We start from the raw sequence: 23140 nt of genomic DNA on the forward strand, positions 1-23140 counted from the left end.
ATCTAAAGAACCATAAAAAGTAAATTAAAAATTAACTGAAACAATTAGTAAATCCAGCAATGTTATAAGACATAAAACAATTCCACATAAATCAACAACATTCTTGTATTTCTACCAACAAAATAAGCAGAAAGAGATAGAGAAATTACAACAAAAATAACTATGGAATGTATAAAATATCTGGGAGTTTATCTTCCCTGAAACACCAGGAATGATTTGAATGCAACTACAAAATATTCTTTATAGAAATAAAGACAGGTCTAAGTAACTTCTCACGGGTAGGTCATACTGATAAAATAACAATATCATCAAAGCTAATTTACCATCCTTAATGACCAAAGGCTTGTTTTATAGAGTTAAATTCTGGAGGAAAAAGAGTCCAGAATCTCCAAGGAAGTAATGAAAATAGTAGAAAAGAAGGGGGACTAGCAGTGTCAGATTTCAAACTACAGTAGAAAGCAGTAATTCTCAACACAATTTGTTATTGGTTAAAAAAACAAGAGATTTCTGTCGGTGTGACAGATTAGACTCAGGGCCCCCTCACCCACCTTTAATTGGGGCAAGAACTCATATTTGACTAAAATGGCTGTAAAAAGTGGAAAGCAGTCTGACAGAAATGAGGCACAGATCAATATCATATATCATGTACCAAGATGAGGGCAGTTAGGTGGCACAGTCGATAGAGTGCTGGGCCTGGAGGCAGGAAGACTCATCTCCCTGAGTTAAAAATACAGCTTCAGACACTAGCTGTGTGAACTTGGGCGAGTCACTCCAGCATCTTTGCTTAGAAAACCCCAAATGGGGTCACAAAGAGTGGAATCCGAATGAACAACAATAATCTCAAAGTAAATTGCAATTGAACACATGACCTAGAAATATAGCAACAGCACAAATCAAATTAGAGGAGCAATGAATAATTTACCTTCCCAATTCTCCAAATCACTAAAACTTAAAGAAATGCAAATTAAAGAAACTCTGAAGTTCCACCTCACACTCATCAGATGGGCAAAGATGACAAAAGAAGAAAATGTCAAATGTTGGAGGGGCAGTGGAAAGAGATTCACTACTGCACTATTGGCAGAGCTCTGAATTGGTCTACACATTTTGGAAAGCAATTTAGCACTATGCCCAAAAAGCTACTAAAAATGTGCAAACCTTTTATCCTTGTTATACTACTACTAAGCCTTGTATCTGATTTCGGATAAATCAAAGAAGGAGGTAAAGGATCTATATGTAGGAAAATAATGATAGTTGCTCTTTTTGTGATGTTCAAAAGTTGAAACCTAAGGATGGCATCTTCCCTACTGGGAATGGGTAAATAAATTATAGTAGTTATATTGGTATACATGGTAGTATATTATTGTACTGTAAGAAATGATGAAATGGGGCAGTTTTAGAGGAAATTGGGAAGATTTCTACAAACTAATGTAAGGCCAAATGAGCAGAATTCGAATGATTCATATAACAATAGCATTGTACAGAAAAAAAAAACTGTGAAAGAGCTTAGGACTTTCATTAACACAGGGATTAAACATGTCACTGACCTCCTGACAGAAAGGTAATAAATTTAAAATGTAGAAAGAGGTGTTTATTTTTGTACATGGTTACCATGGGAATTTGTCTTACCAGGCTATGAAGTTAGGTATTGAAGGTTCATTTAAAAAAAATTACTTAATGGGGATTGGGAAGCAAGAAAGATAAATTAATAAAAAAATTAAAGATAAACATGCTAATGCTAAAGATAAAAAGAAAAGAATTAGAATGAAGAAAAAATTTAGCCCTCAGATCTGTGGATAATGGAAGAGTTCATTGCCAAAGAAGGAATAGAGAGGAATACAGAAGACAAAGAGGATAACTGCTTTTATTTAAAATTAATTATGTTTTGCAAAGAAAACCAATTAGAAGAGAAACAGGTAGATGGAGAAAAAAATCTTTGTGGCAAATTTCTCTGATAAAGATCTTATATTCAAGATACTTAAGGAACATACTCAAATTTATGAGAATAAAAACAATTCTACAGTCAATGGGGACTTGGTCAAAAGATATGAAAACATAGTTTTCAAAGGAGATATCAAGCTATCAATAGCCATATGAAAAAAAAATCCTTCAAATGAATAATTACTAGAAAATGTAAATTTTTTTTATATATAAATTTATTTTTAGTTTACCACACATGGTTCTACACAATTTTGAGTTCCAGATTTTCTCCTCTCCCTCCCCCCTCCTTCCCCAAGATGGCATGGAATCTCATATAACTACCATGTATAACTTCACATTGAATTAATTTATACACTAGTCAAGTTGTGGAGAAGAATTATGACCAATGGAGTGAATCATGAGAAAGTAGAAAATGTAAATTAAAGTAACTCTGAGGTTCTACTTCAAGACAAAGACATCTTTTGACAAAGATAACAAAAAAGGAAACTGATAAATTTACTCAGCCTACCAATGTCATCCTCTAAGACTTATAAAGTACAAAACTGTACTGGTAAATAATCTCTCTCTGAAGCTAGACCACATGAGATAATGTATATAAAATATGCTTCACTAACTTTAAAATTCTGTATAAATGTCAGCCACCATTGATATCAGTAAAACGGTAGCATGTACTCTAGGACTTTGGGGCTGGAGGGCACCTTAAAGATCATCAGGTTAATCAGTCACACAAGCATTTATTAAAGGCCTGCTATATGCTGAGCACTATGCTGAGCACTGGTGTTACAAGCACAATAAATGAAAAAATTCCCATTCTTGAGGAGCTCACCTTCTAATGGAAGAAACAAATACACATATATGTTGTTGTCGTTGTGTTATTGTCTTTGCTGTTTGTCTTTTGTTCTCAAAGAGGACCATGACATCAGGGAGGTGATGCCCTGACATACACGTGAATTAGATTTAAGTGGAGGGGGGCGGGGCACTGTGTAAAGTCACCAGCCTTACTTTCTCCTCCAGAGCCATCTGGGTCCAGTGGACAGATATAGATCAGGACTACTGGAGATGGTCCTGGACGCAGTGGGAGATGTAATATCTACCTTGCCACATATATATGGCATAGATATGAAGTGGATAAATACAAATATAGACAAAATAGCTACATAGAAGGTTGTCTGAAAGGTAGGGTGCCAGCAATGAAGAATGACTTCATGCAGAAGATGGTGCTAGAGCTGTGTCTTAAAGAAAGAGGGACTTTACAAGGCAGAGGTAAGGAGTATGTGCATTCCAGGCATGGGGGACAGCTAGTGCAAAGTCATGAGGTGGAGAGCTGTGTATGAAGATCAGACACACCAGTTTAGCTGGATTGAAGAGTATGGGACATGGAGGGATGTCCAAGGAGGCTGGAAAGATAGGTGGGGCTAGGTTTTGAAAGGTTTTAAAAGCTAAGTAGAGGAGCTAATATTTAATCCTAGAGGTAACAGGAAGCCTCTGGAGTTGAATGAGAAGGGGAGTGTATGGCCAGTTTTGTACTTAAGGAAAATCACTTTGGTAGTAGCACGTATGGTAGAATAGAATAGTGAGAGTCTGAGGTAGGGAGACTGATTAAGATGCTATTTCATTAATCTAAGTGAAAGGTGATGAGTGTGTAAAATAAGGCAATAGTGAAGTACATGGAGTAAAGATTATCAAATGCAATGCATTCATTTTACAGAGGAAGAAACTAAAGGCCAGAGAAGGGAAGTGACTTGCCTGAGGTCACAGAGGTGGTAGAAGAGCTGAGGCTATAATGCAGCTCTCTCAAAAACTCAGTTCAATGTTCTTTCTACTACACCACACTTCACACCTTACAATTGGCAAGAAGAAATAAACTCCATTAGTTCCTTCCCAAACAAATTCTAGCAGCACTTAATAAATGTCCATAATATGCAAAGCATATTGAGAATACAATAGTAGCAAATTAAAGAGTTGGGCTATGAACCCAGGTCTTTAGACTTAAATTCTAGTCCTTCCACTGCACCATGCTGCTTGTAGAACGACTAACCGGTAATTCAAGCTATCATTATGGACCATGGCATTAAACGTGGCATATGTGGGAGGACAGACCCTCATCAATGCTTTCTTTGGCAGAAATGAGTTTTAGACCAACATCTTATATCATTTATCACAATAAATTAAAAAAGGATATGTGATCTGAATATCTAAGATCATACCATCAAAAGAACAGCAACAACAACAAAACACTAGCAGCAAATCATCTACATTTCATACTTATAGCTAGGAGGTGATTTTCCCCCCTTTTATAAGTAATTTTTTTCAATTATGAAGCATTTATTTTTTCCCCTCACCCAATGAAAAGAAAGAAGGAAAAAAAAGAAAGAAGGGAGAGGAGAAGAAAGGAGAGAGGAAAGGAGGCAGAACTTTTGTATTATATAAACAGTCAAAACAAATTCCCATGTTGGTCACATCCTAAAGTGTGTTTCTCATTCATTACTTTTCTGTCATGGGCCGGGGAGGGGTAGAGTTCTTTTTTTTAATCAGTTCTCTATAATCACGGTTCATGTCCTTGATCAGAGTTCTTAAGACTTTGAGAATCATTAGTTTTTATAATACTAATGTTATAGTATAAATTGTCCTTGTTCTGCTCGTTTCATTCTGCACCAGCTCACACAAGTCTTCCAAGGTCTCTCTGAAACCATCTCTTCATTTCTTGTAGTATAACAGCATTTCATTACATTCATATATCATAATCTATTCAGCAATTCCCTAGTCGATGAGCAACGCTTTAGTCTCCAGTACTTTGCCATACAAAAAAAAAAGCTGTTATACATTTGTACATATAAAACCTTTTTCTCTTTTTCTGATCTCTTGGAGACATAGGCCTGATAGTAGTATCACTGGGTGAAAGGGCATGCACAGTTTAGTAATTTGTTAAGCATAGTTCCAAACTGTTTTTTTTTTGCATAGCTAGACAGCTCTACTAACAATGCAACACTGTGACTATTTTCTAGCTGCCATTCCAACATCTGTCATTTTACTTTTTTGTCATATTTGTCAGTTTGATGGGCACAAAAGGTGGAACCTCAGAGATGTCTTAATTTTGCTGTAATTGTTAGTGACCTGAAGGATTTTTTTTTCTTACGTTCATTGAAAGCTTGGATTGACATACCTGTGAACAATGCTTCTCTAATTATTTAATTAAATCTGCCTTTGTTTCTGCAGAGTATTTATAACTAGATTCATTTAGTTACTGGGTGCAGCTTAAGAGGCAAACTCCCAAGTATTTCATAAACTCTGTTTTTATTTTAAATGGAATTTCTCTGTCTCATCCTGTGGAGTTTTACTAGTATTCTACAGAAATGGTGATGATTTGTATGGATTCAGTTTATATTCTTCAACTTTACCAAAGTTACTATTTACTTCAATTAATTTTTTAGTTGACTCTCTTGGGTCCTCTAGGTATGTCAACTGTAGTAAGTGATGATTTTGTAAGGAAGATAAGAAAATAAACAGTTGATCAGAAAAACCCAAACAACTTTGTATCAAATATCTCTAATATCCAAGATATTTAGACAACTAACAGAAATATGTAAGACCAAAAGCCATTCTACAACTAATAAGTGGTCAAAGATAGGAAGAGTTTTCAAAAGAAATGAATACTAACAATCATATAAAAGGAAGGTCCAAATCACTAGAGAAACATAAATCAAAACAACTGACATTTCACTTCAAACTCAGTAAAATTTCAAAGATGACAAAAGAAGGGAATAGCTATTGTTAGTGAGGCTGTGGAAAGATGGACTCAGTAATACACTGCTCATCAGTCCAACCTTTCAGGAAGACAATCTGGAATTATAGAAGGAAGCACATAAAATGCCTATACCCTTTGGCCCAGAGATTCTATTGCTAGGTATACACCCCAAGGAGGCCAATGGCAATAAGAAAGGCACCATATACATCAAGATATTTATAATATCATTTTGGGGAAGAATTTATGATGAAACAAGACGTAGAGAGCATTGCAAGTAAAATGGATAATTTTGATTATATTAAAAAGGTTCTATACAAACAAAACCAATACCACTAAGATTTGAAGGAAAGCAGAAAGCTGAGGAACAATTTTTATAGCAAGTGATTCTGATAAAGGCCTCATTTCTCAAGTATGTAGAGAACTAAGTCAAAATTTTGAGAATACAAGTCATTCCCAAAGTGATAAATGGTCAAAGGATATGAAAAGGCAGTTTTTCAGACAAAGAAATCAAAGGTATTTACAGTCATATGAAAAAATGCTCTAAATCACTACTGATTAGAGAAATGCAAATTAAAACAACTCTGAGGTGCCATCTCATACCTGTCAGATTGGCTAGTACGACAAGAATGGTAAATGACAAATGTTGGAGGGAATGTGGGGAAGTTGGGACACTAATGCACTGTTGGTGGAGTTGTGAACTAATACAACCATTCTAGAGAGCAAATTGGTACTATGCCTGAAGGGCTATAAAACTGTGCATACCTTTTGATATAGCAATACCACTACTACGTCTATATCCCAAAGATTAAAAAAAAAAAGAGGGAAAAGGACCTATTTGTAGAAAAACTTTCACAGCAATTCTTTTTGTGGTAGTAAAGAATTGGACATTGAAGGAATACCTATCTACTGGGGAATGGTTGAATGAGTTGTGGTATGATTGTAATGGAATATTATTGTGCTATAAGAAATGACGAGCAGGATGCTTTCAGAAAAACCTGGAAAGACTTATATGAACTGATGCAAAGTGAAGGAAGCAGAATGAGAACACTGTACACAGTAACAACAATATTGTGAGGATGATCAACTGTGAATGACTTGGCTCTTCTCAGCCATACAATGTTCTAAGACAATTCCAAAGGACTCATGGGAATCTGAATGCAGTTCAAAGCATACTATTATTTTTCACTTTGTTTTTTCATGTGTTTTTGGGAGGGGGTGTCTGTGCAGCATTCTTTTACAACATGATTGCACAGGTATAACTATATCAAACTGCTTACCATCTCAGGGAGAAGGGAGGAGAGGGAGAAAACTTGGAACTCAAAATTAAAAAAAAAAGAATGCTAAAAATTGTTTTTACACACACTTGGGAAAAATTATTATTTAGAATGGTAAAAAAAAAAAGATTCACAAGTTAGAATTTTCAATATAGAGCTACTTTTTTTGGCTACTCCATTAAGTCTTCAATTAAGGTATTCACTACAAAGATGTAAACCCAGCTGTGTTCCCCAACACTCTTGAACGTGACCCCAACCCAATTAAAATCTAATCTGTATCTGATTTTAATGTATTGATGTACAGATTAAAAAGAAAAAAAGAAACGTTTCCCTTTTGTGTACCTGACTTGTCATTACATCTCAGGAAAAAAATCAAGACTGCATTTGTGCCTCATATGGACAGTATTTTACTATTTTCCAATATTTTATTGCATTTGAGCATGATAACAATCCATTTAGGCTAGGGAGGTACTATTACCTCAATTTTATGTTTAAGAAAAATCAAGGCTCAAAAGAGTAAAGGTGTATGTTCAAAAACTACACTGCAAGATCACAGCAGACCTGGGACAAGAATGCAAATCTCTATCCTTTATTCTCTTTTCATTAACTTTTTTTCTCTAGGGCTTTGCCACCCTCACCCTTCCTCAGCAACAATGCAGTGTTATGGAAGGGTCCTTTACAGATTATCATGTGCAGCCCCTCTGACCCCACCTCCCATTTTACCAAAGCCTAGAAACAATTACTTGCCAAAGGTCTCACAGATAATTTCTTTCTTGTTCCCAGTACTTTGTTCTATTAACTTCCTAGCTACCAAATTCAAATTTATTTATTTTTTTAAGAATGAGATGTATATGTCCTTTTTTTTTCCTTCAAACTTCTCACTATGGAAGCAAACCTACAAATCGATCATAATTTTTGACCTCTTTGAGATATTAAGGGGATAAATTTGAAGTCTTATACTTTGGTTAGTAAGTCCACAAGATGGGGGGAACACGACTGTAGAGCAGTCAAGAGTAAGGACTGTGGTGTAGTATCCAGAATAAAGGTGCCAAGAGCTCCTTTGTACTCTGCCCTGGGTGAATCACATTTGGAGTATAATGCTCAGTTCTGAACAGCATATTTTAAGAAGTATATAACCTAAAGTTAGTCCAAAGAAGAGTGTCCAGGATGGAGAAGGAATTAAAAATCATGTCATATCAGGATCAGTGGGCATGGTTGGCGGGGGCGGGAAGGGAGAAGGGGAGGCAGGATAAGTAATGAACACTTGGAGGGCTGTCATATGGAAAAAAATTTAAATTCCCTTTACCTGGTCACAGAAGGCAGAGCGATAAACAATGAGTGGATGCAGTAGAGACAGATTTCAATTCAAATATACAAAAGATGAACTGCTTCATAAGATGATGTGTTTCCTACTGCTAGATCACTTTTTGGGATGTTGCCTGAGTATTCTTGCTTGGGTATTTCTAGCTTTGAGATTCTATAATTTCTGACACAACAAAGTAGAGAATTCTGACACAACAAGGGAGAGAACTATAGTAGTCTAAGGAAGCTTCTCAGAAACATTGCCCATGGTATAATAGATGGCTATTTTACAACTGAAACCAAGGACTTACCATCTGACCATCAGCCCATGCTCCATGAAATTTTTCAGGTTAGGAAGAGTCTGTCTTAAATCAGGAGTCCCTAGCCCATGTTGATATCTCAGCTGCAAAAAGAGAAAGAAAAAAGCAAAAAAACACAAACATGAAATGGGTAGGCATTGAGAATGGTCATTACCTCATTTATGAATTCGCTCATTTAGAGATGATCTGGATGAAGAACTAGAGGGCACCTCTCCAAAATGCCTCAGCCCTTTATAATCAATCAGCCCCCTAGAATTCCCCTAGGTCCTATCATGACAATTAGGAAGAACCAGCCACTCCCCATCTGCCTTGTACTCCTCTCCCTTCACCAGGGCTGCCTGTATGAAGCCTAGTGCAGTAAGTCCTAGGGGAGAGTTCGCAAGGCTAACACTTGGGGCTAGGCCCTTTGACTTCACTTACACTTTCCTTGACTAGGGTCTACCTAATCACCTGCCTCCACATACGGACATTCCTCGTCCCTCCTCCCCCAAACTGGCTGTGGGATTGATAAAAACAACCTCACCATTGCTACTGTTAAGGCTATAACAATCTACTGCCCTGAGATTCTGAGTAGAGCCATAGGGCAACAAACTGCCACTCAGTATCCCTGTGATTTTGAGTTGTACCTAAGCTGAAGCTCCTTGTCCTGGCCACCACTCTGCATTCCTTTATATGTAACCATGTCAGCCTCATCTCTCCTATGTTCTTATCCCACTCTCTCTTACCCTACCACTATTCCTTCATAGGAGCATAAATCTAGAGCTGGAAGGAAGGATATAAGAATCAAGTCTAAACACTCTCTCTCACCATTTCACGGATAAGCTACTGAAGCCAAGGGGAGTTAAGTGATCTACATGTAGCGTGACAAAGCTATTAAATGCCTGAGGCAGGATCTGAACCCATGTCTTCCCACATCCAAGGCCAGCACTTGGGGGCAGGGCCAGATTTCAAACTCAGGCTTCCTTGCTCCAAGTCTAGGGCCTATCTTCTACACTGTCCCTGCCTACCATTAGACTGCAAACTTTTCTATCAGTAGGTTCTACACCATTTATTCATTTTTGGACACAACATTGATCAGACACCCTGGCAAATGTTTGTTGGATTGAATTTTATAGTACCTTCTCTCCAGAAAATCTCATTAAACTCTTTTCTAGTTTGTATGTGACCTTCAGCTGATTTGGTCTGTAAATCAATGGTCCATTCATAGAAATAAATGTTCTGCATCCCTGCCCTGGAGAATTTTAATGGATAGTTTAGTTTGTCTTTCAGAATAGTCTGGGTAGAACAATGCTGAAGGGCCAGAGGAAGAGACTTAAATGACCTCCTGATGACCACTAACAACTGCCTGTATCTATAGTTAGTGATGTCATCTCTTGCAGAGAATACAAAAGCTTTTGCCATATGCTGATAAAAGCAGAATGGCTGATGTCTATAGCACATTCCTAAATGCATTGTTTCAAAAAAAAAAATAAAAGCACAAAATTGTTTACACATGGGCATGTACATTTCACCTGTGATTCATACAGAAAAATATTAAATATCAAAAAAACATGTTTAAGTAACACCACACTGCATTTCTGAGGCAATGCACAGTGACTCATTGTCCCACTTTCAATAATAGAAGTTATATGTTTAATTCTCTTCAGATGCCACATTGAAAACATCTCCTTCCATTGTTTCTCCCATTGAATGGGCTCTGCCTCAGTCAAAATGAGACCTTAGCTTGAAAAAGCCAAGGTCCCCCACTGCATCCAGGGCCATCTCCAGTTGTCCTGATCCATATCTGGTCACTGGACCCAGATGCCTCTGGAGGAGAAAGTGAGAATGGTGACTTTGCATAGCCCTTCCTCACTTAAATCCAATTCACTTGCATGTCATGGTCCTCTTGGAGAATGAAGGACAAACAGCAGCAAGCAAGCAGTTTCTCCCATAGTGTCTATAGTACATATGGAGTATTTGAATTGGATTAGAGCAGTATGAGTAAGAAATAGCCTAGCTCAGATGAAAGGGATATAGGCATGTAGTGTAAGAGAAGAGCAGTGCATCTGGAGTCAGAAGACTTAGGTTCAAATCCAAGTTCTGCCTGCTAGTAATGTGACCACAGATATGTCACTTTTTTTCTCTGGGCTTATTTCCTCCTTTGTAAAATGGGAGAATTGAACTAGATTGTCAATAAGGTCTCTAGCTTTAAAAACAAATCTTATAAACAAAACAGACCCCTATATCTGGTAGTCATTTACCTTGTCAAATGTTAATTCTTATTGTGTTTAACTTCAACCTTCCAGAAATAATAGTAATCATGATAATAATATACTTATACAATACCTTAAAGGTTTGCAAAACACCGCGCGCACACCATCTCAACCCTACCAGACAGATAATACAGTGCTGTCATCCTGATTTTATAAAGGAAGAAACTCATGTTCACAGAGATTATGGGAATATTGGTCCCCGGACCCACAGCCAACAAGAGTGTGGAGGTGGGGTTCACATTCGGGTCTTCTTTACTCTATACACTACACCATGCTTATTTTCATGCTAAGGATATTGTTAAGAGGCTGGTATACTGGATGTAAGCAAACCCAAATACACAAACCAATTTTAAATTACAGTTTGAAAGAAAGTATGAACTCACACACTCAGGGATTTAAACAATACTAGGTGGTAGTATAGTTCTTCTCCTACTCTGAGAGGCGCAAGAAATCTGAAATTACTTGTACTTTTCTGAAGTGGGTGTTGTCTTTATTTGTGAGTCCATGAAAGACACTCCACACTGCCCTGGAAGCTTGCAATAATCCATTGTGATCTCTCAGCAGGCTCAGATCAAAAGAAAAAGGTAGGCTCATAAAATATAGAGAAATAATTAACACACACACACACACAAACACACATATGTATGTATGTGCATGTATATGACCAAAAGCCTTTCCCTCAGTAGATAATGGCCAAAAGACACAAACAAGGAGTTCTTATAAGAAGGATTAATAAAAATATTAACAACCATATAAAAGAATGTTCCTAATCACTTATAATAGAAACGAAAATCTAAATAATCCTGAGATTTCACCTCACACCCAGCAACTGGCAAAAGTAACAAAAGATGACAATGGCCAATACTGGTGGGGTTGTGCAAAGATAGATACGCTAGATTACATTGCTGGTGAAGATGCGAATTAGCATAATCACTTTGGAAATTATGCAAATAATCAGAATGTGGAATTATGCAAATAAAGTGACCAAAATGTCTATATCCTTTGAGCTAGAGATTCCAATACGAGGCCTATATCGGAGGAGGTTTTGATAAGAAAAGTCTCCATATACACCAAAATATTGATAACAGAACTTTTTGTGATAACAAAGAATTGGAATCAAAATGGATACCCGCTGACTGATGGAAGGCTAAACAAATTGTGTTGCATGAATGTAATATGATTACTATGGTATAAGAAACGATGAATGTGATGACTACAGAAGAAATAGTGTTTAAGAACTGATGAAGGAAGTAAGCAGAGTAAATAAAATAATATACACAATGCCTAAACAATATGAACAGAGAGAACTACAAAAAAAGTGAATGCTGCGAAATTATAAATAAAGAAGAGATATGAGAAAATACTGTTACCCCACCCTTTTGCAGAGGTGGGAAGGCTACAAGTGTTGCATGCTGTGCATGTTTTCAGACTTTTTTGAGGTACTGATCAGTTATGATGATTTTCATTATTTGTCTTAAAAATACTACTTGTCATATGAGATGTCTCTCTAAGAGGGGGAAGGGAGAAGGGATACGAGGGAAAGTTATGGTGATATAAAAAGGACATCAGTAAAAACTTATTTAAAACAAAGCTGAACAAAAAAGGTAGGCTCACATATACCATGCTTATTAGTTTTCATGAGTCCGTAAAAGCATTTCTTTTCATACTCATTGAATGTCAGGGCTGAAAACAGATATTAAGAGATTATCTAGTCTAATTCTCTTATTTTAAAAGTAAGGAAACTGAAGCCTTGAGAAATTAAGTGACTAGTCTGAGACCTCAATTAATTAGCAGCACATCTGGAACTTGATTGTACATCTCCTAGCTCCTAATCTAATGCTTCTTTTATTATGTTATACTGTAGCTGATACCCAGAGTATAATATTCTTCAAAGCCTAACTGAAATGCCACCTCCTCTAGGAAGCCTTCTTTGATCCTTCATTGATAATATCCCTGCCAAATCTTATGCTATGCTTTGCAACTCCAATGTACTTTTAATGTGATATTATATATTTATAGCCATCTGTGCTTCTGTTTTAGGCTAACATATTCCTCTTTTCATACCTTCACACAGCTGTTATCATATGACCTCAGGGGCCATCCAGTTTAGTCCATGTCTGAACCATAATCTCATGAAGACATCCAGAAATGCAGAACACACTATTTTCTGTTGCAGTTGATTCCACTTTGGGCCAACTCTAAATCTTAGAAAGATTTTTTTTTCTATCAAGCCTAAATCTCTCTCTAACTTCTACCTACTGTTCTGAGTTCTGCCCTTTGGGACGTAAATCTAAAACCTGATTTCACATGACAATCTGCCAAATATTTAGATACAATCAACATGTTCTCACCCTTACTCCTTTTCCCCGAGCTTTCCGTTCTCCAAATTAAACATCTCCAGTTCTTCCAACTGATCCTCATATAGCATAGTCCCCTCACTGTACTGGTCACCCTCCTCTGGATGTGCTTCAATGTGTGAATGTCACTGGTTCTTCCTAAAATGAGCTACCCCAAAGTGAACATACTATTGGAGATACAGTGTGGGCAGGGTGTAACATCACACTACTACTACTCTTACCTCCCTAGTCCTGGGTACTACAGTTTGTCTCTATTTAACATAGCTCAAGATCACACTAGATTTTTGGCTGTTACATCATACTACTGACTCACTGGGCTTTCAAAGTCCACTAAAATCTCTGATCTTTTAAAGACAAACTGCTACACAGTCATACCTCCCCTATTATTGGATTGATAATTTGGATCCAAGTGTAAAATTATAGATTTATCCATATCAAATTTTATTTTATTGTATGTAATTCAACATTTGAGCTTGCCAAGATTTTTCTGGATTCTTGTCTAATGTAGTAACTGTGCCTTGTAGCTTTGTGTCATGTGAAAACTTGATAAGCATATCATGTATGCCTTTACACAACTCTCTAATAAAAATGTTAACCAGTCCAGGACCAAATACACTTTGCTGTAATTTTCTTTTAAGCCAATCTCTTTGGGTCCAGACAAATGGCCAGTTGTGAATTCACCTCAATGTACAACCAGGAAGCTCGTGTCTCTTCAATCAGTTTACAAGATTAGCATGCTAGGTTTTGTCAAATGTTTGGCTAAAATATGACACTGACATTCCCCTGATACTACAGTCTAAAAAATCCAGCACTTCTGTCACCAAACTTCAAGGGGCTACAATCTGGATGATTTGTTCTTGAAGCGATGAATGCTCTTTGTGAGCAGTTTCATTTCCTTTATGTTCGCTAATCATCCTTTAATAGTGCACTTCAGAATTTTGCCAGGAATTGAAGTCAATTCACTGGTGGAGTTTGCAGATCTCACTCTTTTTGTACTTTTTCCTCCTAAACTGGGACATTTGTCTTTTTCTAGCCCTATGGTATCTCTCTCATTTACCACAGTCTTTCAGAGACTACTGACAGAGGATCAATGATCACATTTGCGAGTCCTTTTAGTATCTAGGAACAATATTTGCCATGTAGTACATCTTTGAAAGGTATGGCCACTGTCCTCTAGACTCAACTGGTTCAGGGGACTACGGCTATTGATATGTGGCCTAAGTTAAAAAAAAAAAACCAAAAACTAGGGCACAAGTTAAAAGGCTTCTCCCTTAGCCTTCTTATAGGCAGATCACTGAGCAGCTAGAGGGTACAATGGATACAATGCCAGGCTAAGAATCAGGAAGACTCATCTTCCTGAATTCAAATCTAGTCTCAGACACTTACTGGCTGTGTGATCCTGGGCAAGTCACTTAGCCCTGTCTGCCTCAGTTTTCTCATCTATGAAATGAACTGAAGAGGGAAATGGCAAACCATTTCAGTATCTTTGCCAAGAAAACCTCCAATAGGTTCATGAAGAATTGAAGAGTCGGACATGACTGATATGACTCAGCAACAAGGCAGACCATCACTGCCAACACAGAGTGAGAGAAGCCACATCAAATAAGTCAACGATGTATCTTTGCTGAATATACTTTCCCTATGGCTAGGTAAACATTTTATTAATTGTTAGCTCTACAAGTAGTTCCGTTTGTTCCAATCTCAAACCAGGACCACCAAACCGGCCTGAGCCAAACCTGACCGAGAAATCATCCAGGTAACCAGGTGTTCTCTTACTAGCTCCCTATGCATCTTAGGTTTTAGCTCCCTATTAACCATTGTCATTTTCTCTCACTTTTAGTCAAAAAAGAAAGAAGAAGTAAAATATGATTTGAGCCTCTCTCTTTCCTTTCTTCCCCTCTTCCCACAACCACCCCAAGCACAAGTATTTTTCCTTCCTAGATCCACCACTTATCCTCATTAAGTTTTTTAATATTCTTTTTATTGCCCTTGGAATTTCTTGCCAACCTTAGTTCAATCTGAGTTTTAGCCCTCTTGAAACTAGTCTTATAGCTCCTTACTACAGTTCCATATTCACTCTGCCCTTGGTTCTTTCTCTGGTTGGTTGAAGAGTTCCCAGAGAATCTAGATCAGTCTCTTTAGACAATAACTCTTTTCCACATTTTAAGTCTTCCTCTTTGTACCTTCAAAATTTCATTTTTATCCCTCATAGGTCAGCTTCCTCTATAGAATTTTAGTCCATGGGATTTTATGCATCATTTTTCTATGAAATCTGTTCCCTATAATTTAGGGTACTGGTTAGACTATTCTTGGCTTTTCTTTCTTTTACCAAAAATTTTCAGATAGAGTGGTCACTTTCACCAAAAGTTTCTATCATTTCTACCTTCTTAATTAATTCATCTTGTGTGATTCTTCCTCATCTACGCAAATATCTATTCTTATATAACATAACCATTTCCTGAGAAGCTTCATTTCTACATACCTTAAAAAATCCTGTCCCCAAATTTTGGTCTAAGCTAGTCAAGTCTCTGACCTATTTGTGAATGTAAATGCCATGGGGACCAAGAGTCTGCCTAATTGCCTTCAACTGGGCTCTGAAATAAACACTTGCTGTAATAACGTATTATGTATGCCACCCAATGAAGCTAAACAATAGTTAAGAAGAATTTTGGTTTCATTTAGGTAGATCTTCAGCTTTAACTAACTGGTTTTAAGACTCTGTAGGAGTGGTTAGATTCTTACTCTACCTGCTGGTTGACAATAGGAGAGGAACACTTTATACCCAATACAGCAAATCAGGAGTACAGGGAATAGGCAATTTTTAACTGTGGATCAAGGAAAAATTAAATAAATGTTATTGTCTACTAGCAAAAGAAAACTCCTGCACTAAAATAACCAAGAAGTGAAACAATCTGACTTTGTAGTTCCTGGAACATAGAAGAGTGGGGAAAGAAAAGCAATGAGGGGAAAATATTTGGCTTAGAATAGACAACTATAACTATGTCATTTCCCTTAGCTATCCTTCCCCCTGTTTGAAAATATATGATTTTTCCAAAAGCCACATGTTGATTCCACCCTAAATTGACTATACAATCAAGGTAAGTTTCACTATGGAAGACAGATCAACTCTGACGTTAGTGTTCATGCTGTTGGATCTAACAAGTTCCTACAGTTTGATAAATGCTGCTTTGCTCAATCAGTGTTCCCACTGGCAGTTCAGGAGGTCATATTTAAAAATAAAATGGGGACTGTGCTTCTGAGAAAGAGATTCTTAGTTCTTGTACTCAGTGAGCACCTCACCTCCCACCCCCGGCAACAAAGAAGTCAATTTAAATATCGAAGTTGCTCAATTTTATTTCTATTTTTTAAATACATTTTTCCAAGCCAGGAAGGACTCTGGGGGTCCAGGAATCATTCTGTCATTTCAGTTTGGGAAGAAGAAAAATTTAGTTTAGACAACACGCGCGCACACACACACACACACACACACACACACACCCTTTCCAAACTATTTGTCTATACAAGGCCACTTAGTGCAAGGTTTATTGGTTCCATATGAGGGCTGAGCTATGCTATAGGGTTATGATACAAACCGTCTGTTATAATGACAGAATGTGGATTAATACAATCCTACAATATATGTTACTAAAAAGATCAACACTTGTGATGGGATTATAGTCAGATAGACAACAAAGAAAACTAGCCTGAAGCAACTGAAAAATAACAAATTAAAAATGTAATATATCAAAGACAACTCTGGAGTCTCATTTCTAGAGCCAAATTTTTGCTGAGCTAGTTACCAATCTTTCAACTTACCTCTAGAGTCTAAAGTTTCATAGTATGAAAAAACTAGTTTAAGAGCTTTTGAAAAACAAAAACAAATTCTTCAGTTGGAAGCAAACATACCCCGTTCAAATGTGTGTAAAAAGCTCCTAACAGAATACTTAATAAGAACAATAATAATGCTTCTAAAAACGAGTCATTTCAATTGATGCCTCAAAGGAAGAGTAGAAAACTCCAATCATAGTTCTCTAGTTGTAAGAATAACCTAAGCACTTTTCCATACCCCTGCTATCAATCATGCTAGTTTTTAAAAATAAGATGATTATGTTTTAATAGAAAGCCTGGACAATGTTGACGTCTGCTGTTTTGTAGACTAAGTAACTGAGAAAGTGATAATTTTTTTTCTTCCCTAGTCTGGTCTAGTCATACTAGTATTACCTTCTCTTAATGGTCAAAGGACCTTAAAGCAGGAAGGGACATAAGATATTATCTAATCCAGCATATATTCCACAGTCCTCTGGTGTTCTGTACACAGTGAAGAATGTGTTTTGTAGGAAAATTTTGATGCTAGTGATATTTTTCTTTATGAAATATATTAGATATAAAATCAGGTATCTGAAAGAAGACTGGGTTTGGCATCGGAAGATATGTGTTCAAGTCCTGGTTTGTGAACACAGGCAAATCATTTAACCTCACACTAGGTGTCATTTTCTCATTAGCAGAATGAGGACACTGGAGTAATGACCTTTTGAAAGTTCTTTCTAGCTCTAACAATCTATCATATTTATATGGATGGATGTGTGTTTCCATCGTCTCCACTAGGACCAACTGCAAGCCCTCCCTGTGAGATTTTTCCTTTATTATCTTTCTGCAAATCCTCTATAGAGGATTTACCTAACGCATCAGAGGCCTTCTGTTTTTGTTTTTAAGTTTTGTGAATATCAACACAGAACCTGTGTAGTCCATTTGTTTCTTCCTTGATTCATAATTTGCCCTTCTCTTTTTCCAATCACCTGTGTCCTTGATGATATTTATTAAGGCACTTTGGGAATAAAATATGTTGTAGGCTTATACTCACTACTTTTGTTGCTCTTTGGGTCATTTGCAATTCTGATTATTTCAAATGAGGCCATTCCTGGTTTCAGAGACATTGAGCATCAACAGGAATTAGAATGGAATTATATATAAATCAAAAATATCTAATGCACATAACATTTTTTTCAGCATGAAAACAGCCCCGATTTCTCTATTTTACTAAAGAATTTACATAGCCATACTGTATACCTGGGCTACTGCAGACTCCAGACTCCCATGCCCTTGTCAACCAAGAATTCACGGGTTCTACCGGCACATTTCAAAGTCAAAAACTTGCCCAAACTAAATTAATTTGGAAAATGATAGCCTAGTCTAAACCCCACCATGTAAGATATAAAGAAATTGAGCAATATACAATTATTCCTAACAATAATAGGCATGTTAGGAAAAACAGGAATAGGTAAACTGAAACACTGGTAACTAGTTCAACAGCTTACGTTTCTTTCAAGTTTTACAATTCAAAGACAAATCTCCTCAAAACTAGCTACCGGGCACCTGGGCAATTTTCAAGTGTTATCATTATCTTCATTTCCTAGATGGGGAAACAAAGGTTCAAAGAGCTGAGCTGAATGCTGCTACATAGTCAGCTAGCAGTGGATATGAGAGGAGAATCCAGGCATCTTGTCTTTTCCACCAGTTCTTTTTCCAATATTACCATATTTCCTCTTCAAGTGTTTGATATCACATATTAAGAAGAAGGGGGGTAGAGATGCGCAAGAACCCAGGTTTTCTAACTCCTACTTCAGAGATGCTTCCACTATACCATATGTTGTGCTGTCGTGTTTGATTTTAGACACCGAAGTTATTTTCGAGCTGGATTTATCAATATTGAATCTGTCAAGCCTAATCCTTCTCAAATAGGTGGACCATTGCTCCAGAATCTTCAACTGGCCAGAAAATAGTTAGAAACAATATTAAACTGATGCATCTTATTCCCTCAGAGTCGGTTTCAACTGTGGATGATGCCAGGAAAAGAGAGCTCTCTAGGTGTGGTCTTAACTACTGCCAAACCTTGAGAGTTGTTGAATAGGGTCAGTAGACCATACTGCTAGAATGGAAAATTAGGGCAGAGTTGGGCAAAGTTTCAGTTCAGGCTTCTAAATCACAACCCATACAGAAATGCCGTTCCTAACATCATTAAGTACTCTACAAAAACACAACTGATTAGGTAAAGCAACATTACAGACAATAGCTAGGTAAAGAGAAACAACAGGAACTCATTGGATTTTTGTGACACTACTCTCCCCTGGTTTTCATTCTGCCTACTTAGGAGGCTGCTAGGTGGCACCATGGACAGAGCACTGGACGTGGAGTCAGGAAGAGGTGGGTTCAAATCCTAACTCAGACAATTACTAGCTGTATGACCCATGGCAAGTCACTCAGTCTCTACAATTGAAAAATGAGGATAATAGCAATGATCACTCTTCCATCTCCTTTGCTAGTTTATCATCTATTTCTCTTATTTATTATGGGTATTCTCCAAGATTCTGTCTTCTTTCTACACTTTTTTGTGATATCATCAGAATCACTGAATATGAGAGCTAGAAAGGAGCTCTGTGCCTATTTAGTCCAACCCATATGTGAAAGGCATTCCCACTATGACACACCTAAGCATCAGCTGCCACGGGTTTAATGATCACCTCTATGCAGATGACTCCCAGATCTATGTATTCAGTTCCAGTCTCTCCCCAATCTTCAGTCCCACATCACCAATTTGGCCATTTCAAACTGGCTATTCCAGAGACAACTCAACTTTACATGTCCCAAACAGAATTCATTATTTTTTTCACCAAATCTATTCTCTTCCAAACACCCTGTTTCTGTCAAAGGTACTTCCATTCTTCCAGTGTCCCAGGTTTGTAACCTCAGGGTTATCCTTGACTCATCCACTTTCTCATCACTCCCACATATCTAATCAGTTGTCAAATCTTGCCACTTCTACCTCCACAACTCTACTTCTTCTACTCATATAGCCACCACTCAGGTCAGGGTCTCATTAGAATAGCCTGTTCATTGTTCTCCCTTTCTCAGGTCTCTTCCTATTTCACAATGCTGCCAAAGTAATTTTCCTTAAGCATAGATCTGAACGCATGACTCTCCTAGACATCTCTGTTTAGTTTTTAAAAAGCCATTCACCAACTTGTCCCACCCTGTCTTTCCAGTTTCACTGTACTCTCTTTGATCCAGCCAAACTGACTTTTGCTTTGTCACTCACACATGATACTTCATCTCCTAATGCCTGGGATGTATTCCCTCCTCACCTCAGCCTTACAGAATCCTTCTCTTCTCTCAAGACATAACTGAAGCACCATCTTCTATATGGAAAATTTCCTGATCCTTCTCACTGCTAGTTCCCTTTTTCCTAAATACCTTGTACTTAACTACATTGTTTTTACTCTCTTTTTATTCTGTATCTACTTAGGTATGTTGTTGCCTTCTCTATTACCATGGGAGCTCCTTGACAGTGGGAATTGTTTTTATTGTTTGAATATATATCCCTGGCACCCAGCAGATGTGATAAATACTTGTTGATTTATTGAACAATGTCATAGATTGAAGGAGGTAGTGTAACAGAATAGAAATGAGCTCAGGACTTGGACTCAAGAGAAATGAGTTCACAACCATGCTCTAATATTTATTAACTCTAGGTTTATAAGCAAATTACTGCATCAGAGCTGGATTAAATGGAACATGCACTGGAATGGTTTGGTCTCTAATGACTGACCAAGAATCAGTGTTGTGTAGTAGAAAGACCACTAGATTTGGAGTCAGAGCCTTTGGATCCAAAAACTGGCTGTCCTAGCAGGGGTTTCTACATCTAATGCAATGGCCCACTGAAAAGTTGAGGGTTCAGGGAAGGAAGAAGGGAAAGAAGGAAGGTAGACAGGAAATAAGCATTTATTAAGCACCTACCATGTGCCAAGCACTGTACTAAGCACTTTACAAATATTATCTAATTCGATTCTCACAACAACTCTGTGAAGTAGGTGTTATTATCCCAATTTTACAAATGAGGGAACTGAGAGAAATGGCAGTTAAGTGAACTGCCCACAGTCAAGCAGCTAGTAGGTGTCTGAGGTTGGATCTGAGTAGAGATCTTCCTGCTCAATTCACTGAATCGCCTAGCTGCTGTGATAAATTCTGTATGTCTATGTGCATGCACACACACACACACACACACACACACACACACACACCAAGAGATCAGAGGGCTAATCTATTTGAGAATCATTAAGATTCAGAATTGGATATTCTAACAAATTATAAATTCTACACACCTTAGGATTCTAAAGCAAAGATCCATCGTTGTAGATGAGTTCTGAGCATTAACATCCAATATTTATTAGAGGCTCACAAAATCATAGAATAAGAGATTTGGAATGGTCCTCAGCAGCCATCTAGTCCAACTCATACTCCAAAGGAATCAGTCATCCAGCTTCTCCTTAAAGAGCTCCAAAGGAGAGGGGGTCTATCACCTCTCAAGGCACTTTTGGATACCTCTATTAGAAAGCTGTTGTTTTTAAATATTAAGCCCACATTTGCCTTTTTGTAACTTCAACTATCACTCCTTGTTTCTGCCATCTGGAACCAAATAAAATAAAATAAAATAAATCTAATCCTTTTCCCTCCAGACAGCACTTCAGATACTTGAAAACAGCTATCTTATCTGTTCCTCTCCTCTCCTGCCCCAACTTCCTCCTCTCCAGGTGAAACATCCCTAGTGGGTTTTCCTTTCTTTTCTTCCCAGGGTTGGAGGTGGAAGTGGGATTTAGGGCTTGAGAGTGAGAAAGATATGGAGTAGAATAAAATAAACAGAGAAGGAAAAAGAGAAAACAATCTCACATACATTGATTCTATGTTTTAATATAATGTCCCCAATGAATGGGAGAGAAGTCCACGAACCATGAAGAGGTTACTAGGGTGAGGTAACTGTGTCCTGGGTGACCAGACATGGTGTGGAAGATTCAGTTGTCCCAGGTCTCTTCTCTATTTGGTTGCATTAACTTGTAGTAAAGTGGCACTGTGAAGACCTTATTGGTTCCTTTCACATAGAGTGTGGTTCCTAGGTTCCCTTAAATTCTAGTTTCTAGAACTAGAACACAGCACGTGTAGCACGTAACATGGACATTGTCATCCAGCAGAATTTGGTTTCCACTATGCTTAGCTCAGGAACTCCTTTCCTTGTGTTAAGGATATCAAAATATGCTGGGCCAGCTGAGTTCCTGAATGCTGTCATTGCAGTCTTACTATATGTGGCCCAGTTTCCTTCTTCTTTGTGTCCTAGGACCATGACAAAATCCCTGCACAAAGGCAAATGTCTTGTGGGATAAAATCCTAGGAACTCTAATCATCACCATGAGAAATATGGTCATAGGTCTGATGAGCCCTGTTATATGCTTCTATCCCTTGAAAAACTTTCATACCAACTACATGCACATGTAGACCAATACATCCAGAAGTCAATGATTTTGTCAAAGTAGGAAATTTTCCCACCAATATATTAGAAGATAACATAGATCTAACATCCAAAATAGGATTACATACTATACAAAAACATGATACATAGTAGAGTTGCACACAGCTAACCAAATAAAGAAAGCACATGCAAATACACAACAGAAACCATTATATATCCATATGCAGAGGTCATATTGAGTATATAACAGCTAAAGTTGGGATTTTATACTAAGTATACATTGTATGTACTCCACTAGTGAGTATCTATTGACTTTTTATCATTCATCAGCCTCTTCACTGGTTAGATCATAGCCTTGTGTACAAGCTGTGATGGAAGTACCTAGGGTACAAGCAGCCCTCTTGTCAAGGTGGGACTATCCAGGATCCAGAGACTGCTATGGGAGGAAGGGGGGCAGATTTTCTAATTTCTGAGGACCCTGAGTGCAGAAGCTACTACTATCACTACCTTTATTTCATTCTTCCTTTTTCTGCTTGCTTCTCCTCCACTGCTTCCACAGTGCTGTGGTACAAGAGGAAAAAGGAGTCTGACGATTAGACTGTCCCACAGGCTGGAGCCCCTGTACAGTGCTCAGGTATTTGCTCAGGTACTACTTCT

General features: G+C 37.6%; 1 protein-coding gene across 1 annotated transcript in view; it reads right to left on the reverse strand.

Annotated features, from left to right (window-relative positions):
* The window catches only part of UVRAG (UV radiation resistance associated), a 416256-nt gene that overhangs the window by 54021 nt on the left and 339095 nt on the right, over window positions 1-23140 (reverse strand). Inside the window, exon 14 of the mRNA XM_036745375.1 lies at window positions 8571-8662. Coding sequence (XP_036601270.1) covers window positions 8571-8662 — 92 coding nt within the window. The remainder of the gene's footprint in view (window positions 1-8570; window positions 8663-23140) is intronic.

Source organism: Trichosurus vulpecula, chromosome 2, assembly GCF_011100635.1.
Source record: "Trichosurus vulpecula isolate mTriVul1 chromosome 2, mTriVul1.pri, whole genome shotgun sequence".
Classification (NCBI taxonomy): Eukaryota; Metazoa; Chordata; class Mammalia; order Diprotodontia; family Phalangeridae; genus Trichosurus; species Trichosurus vulpecula.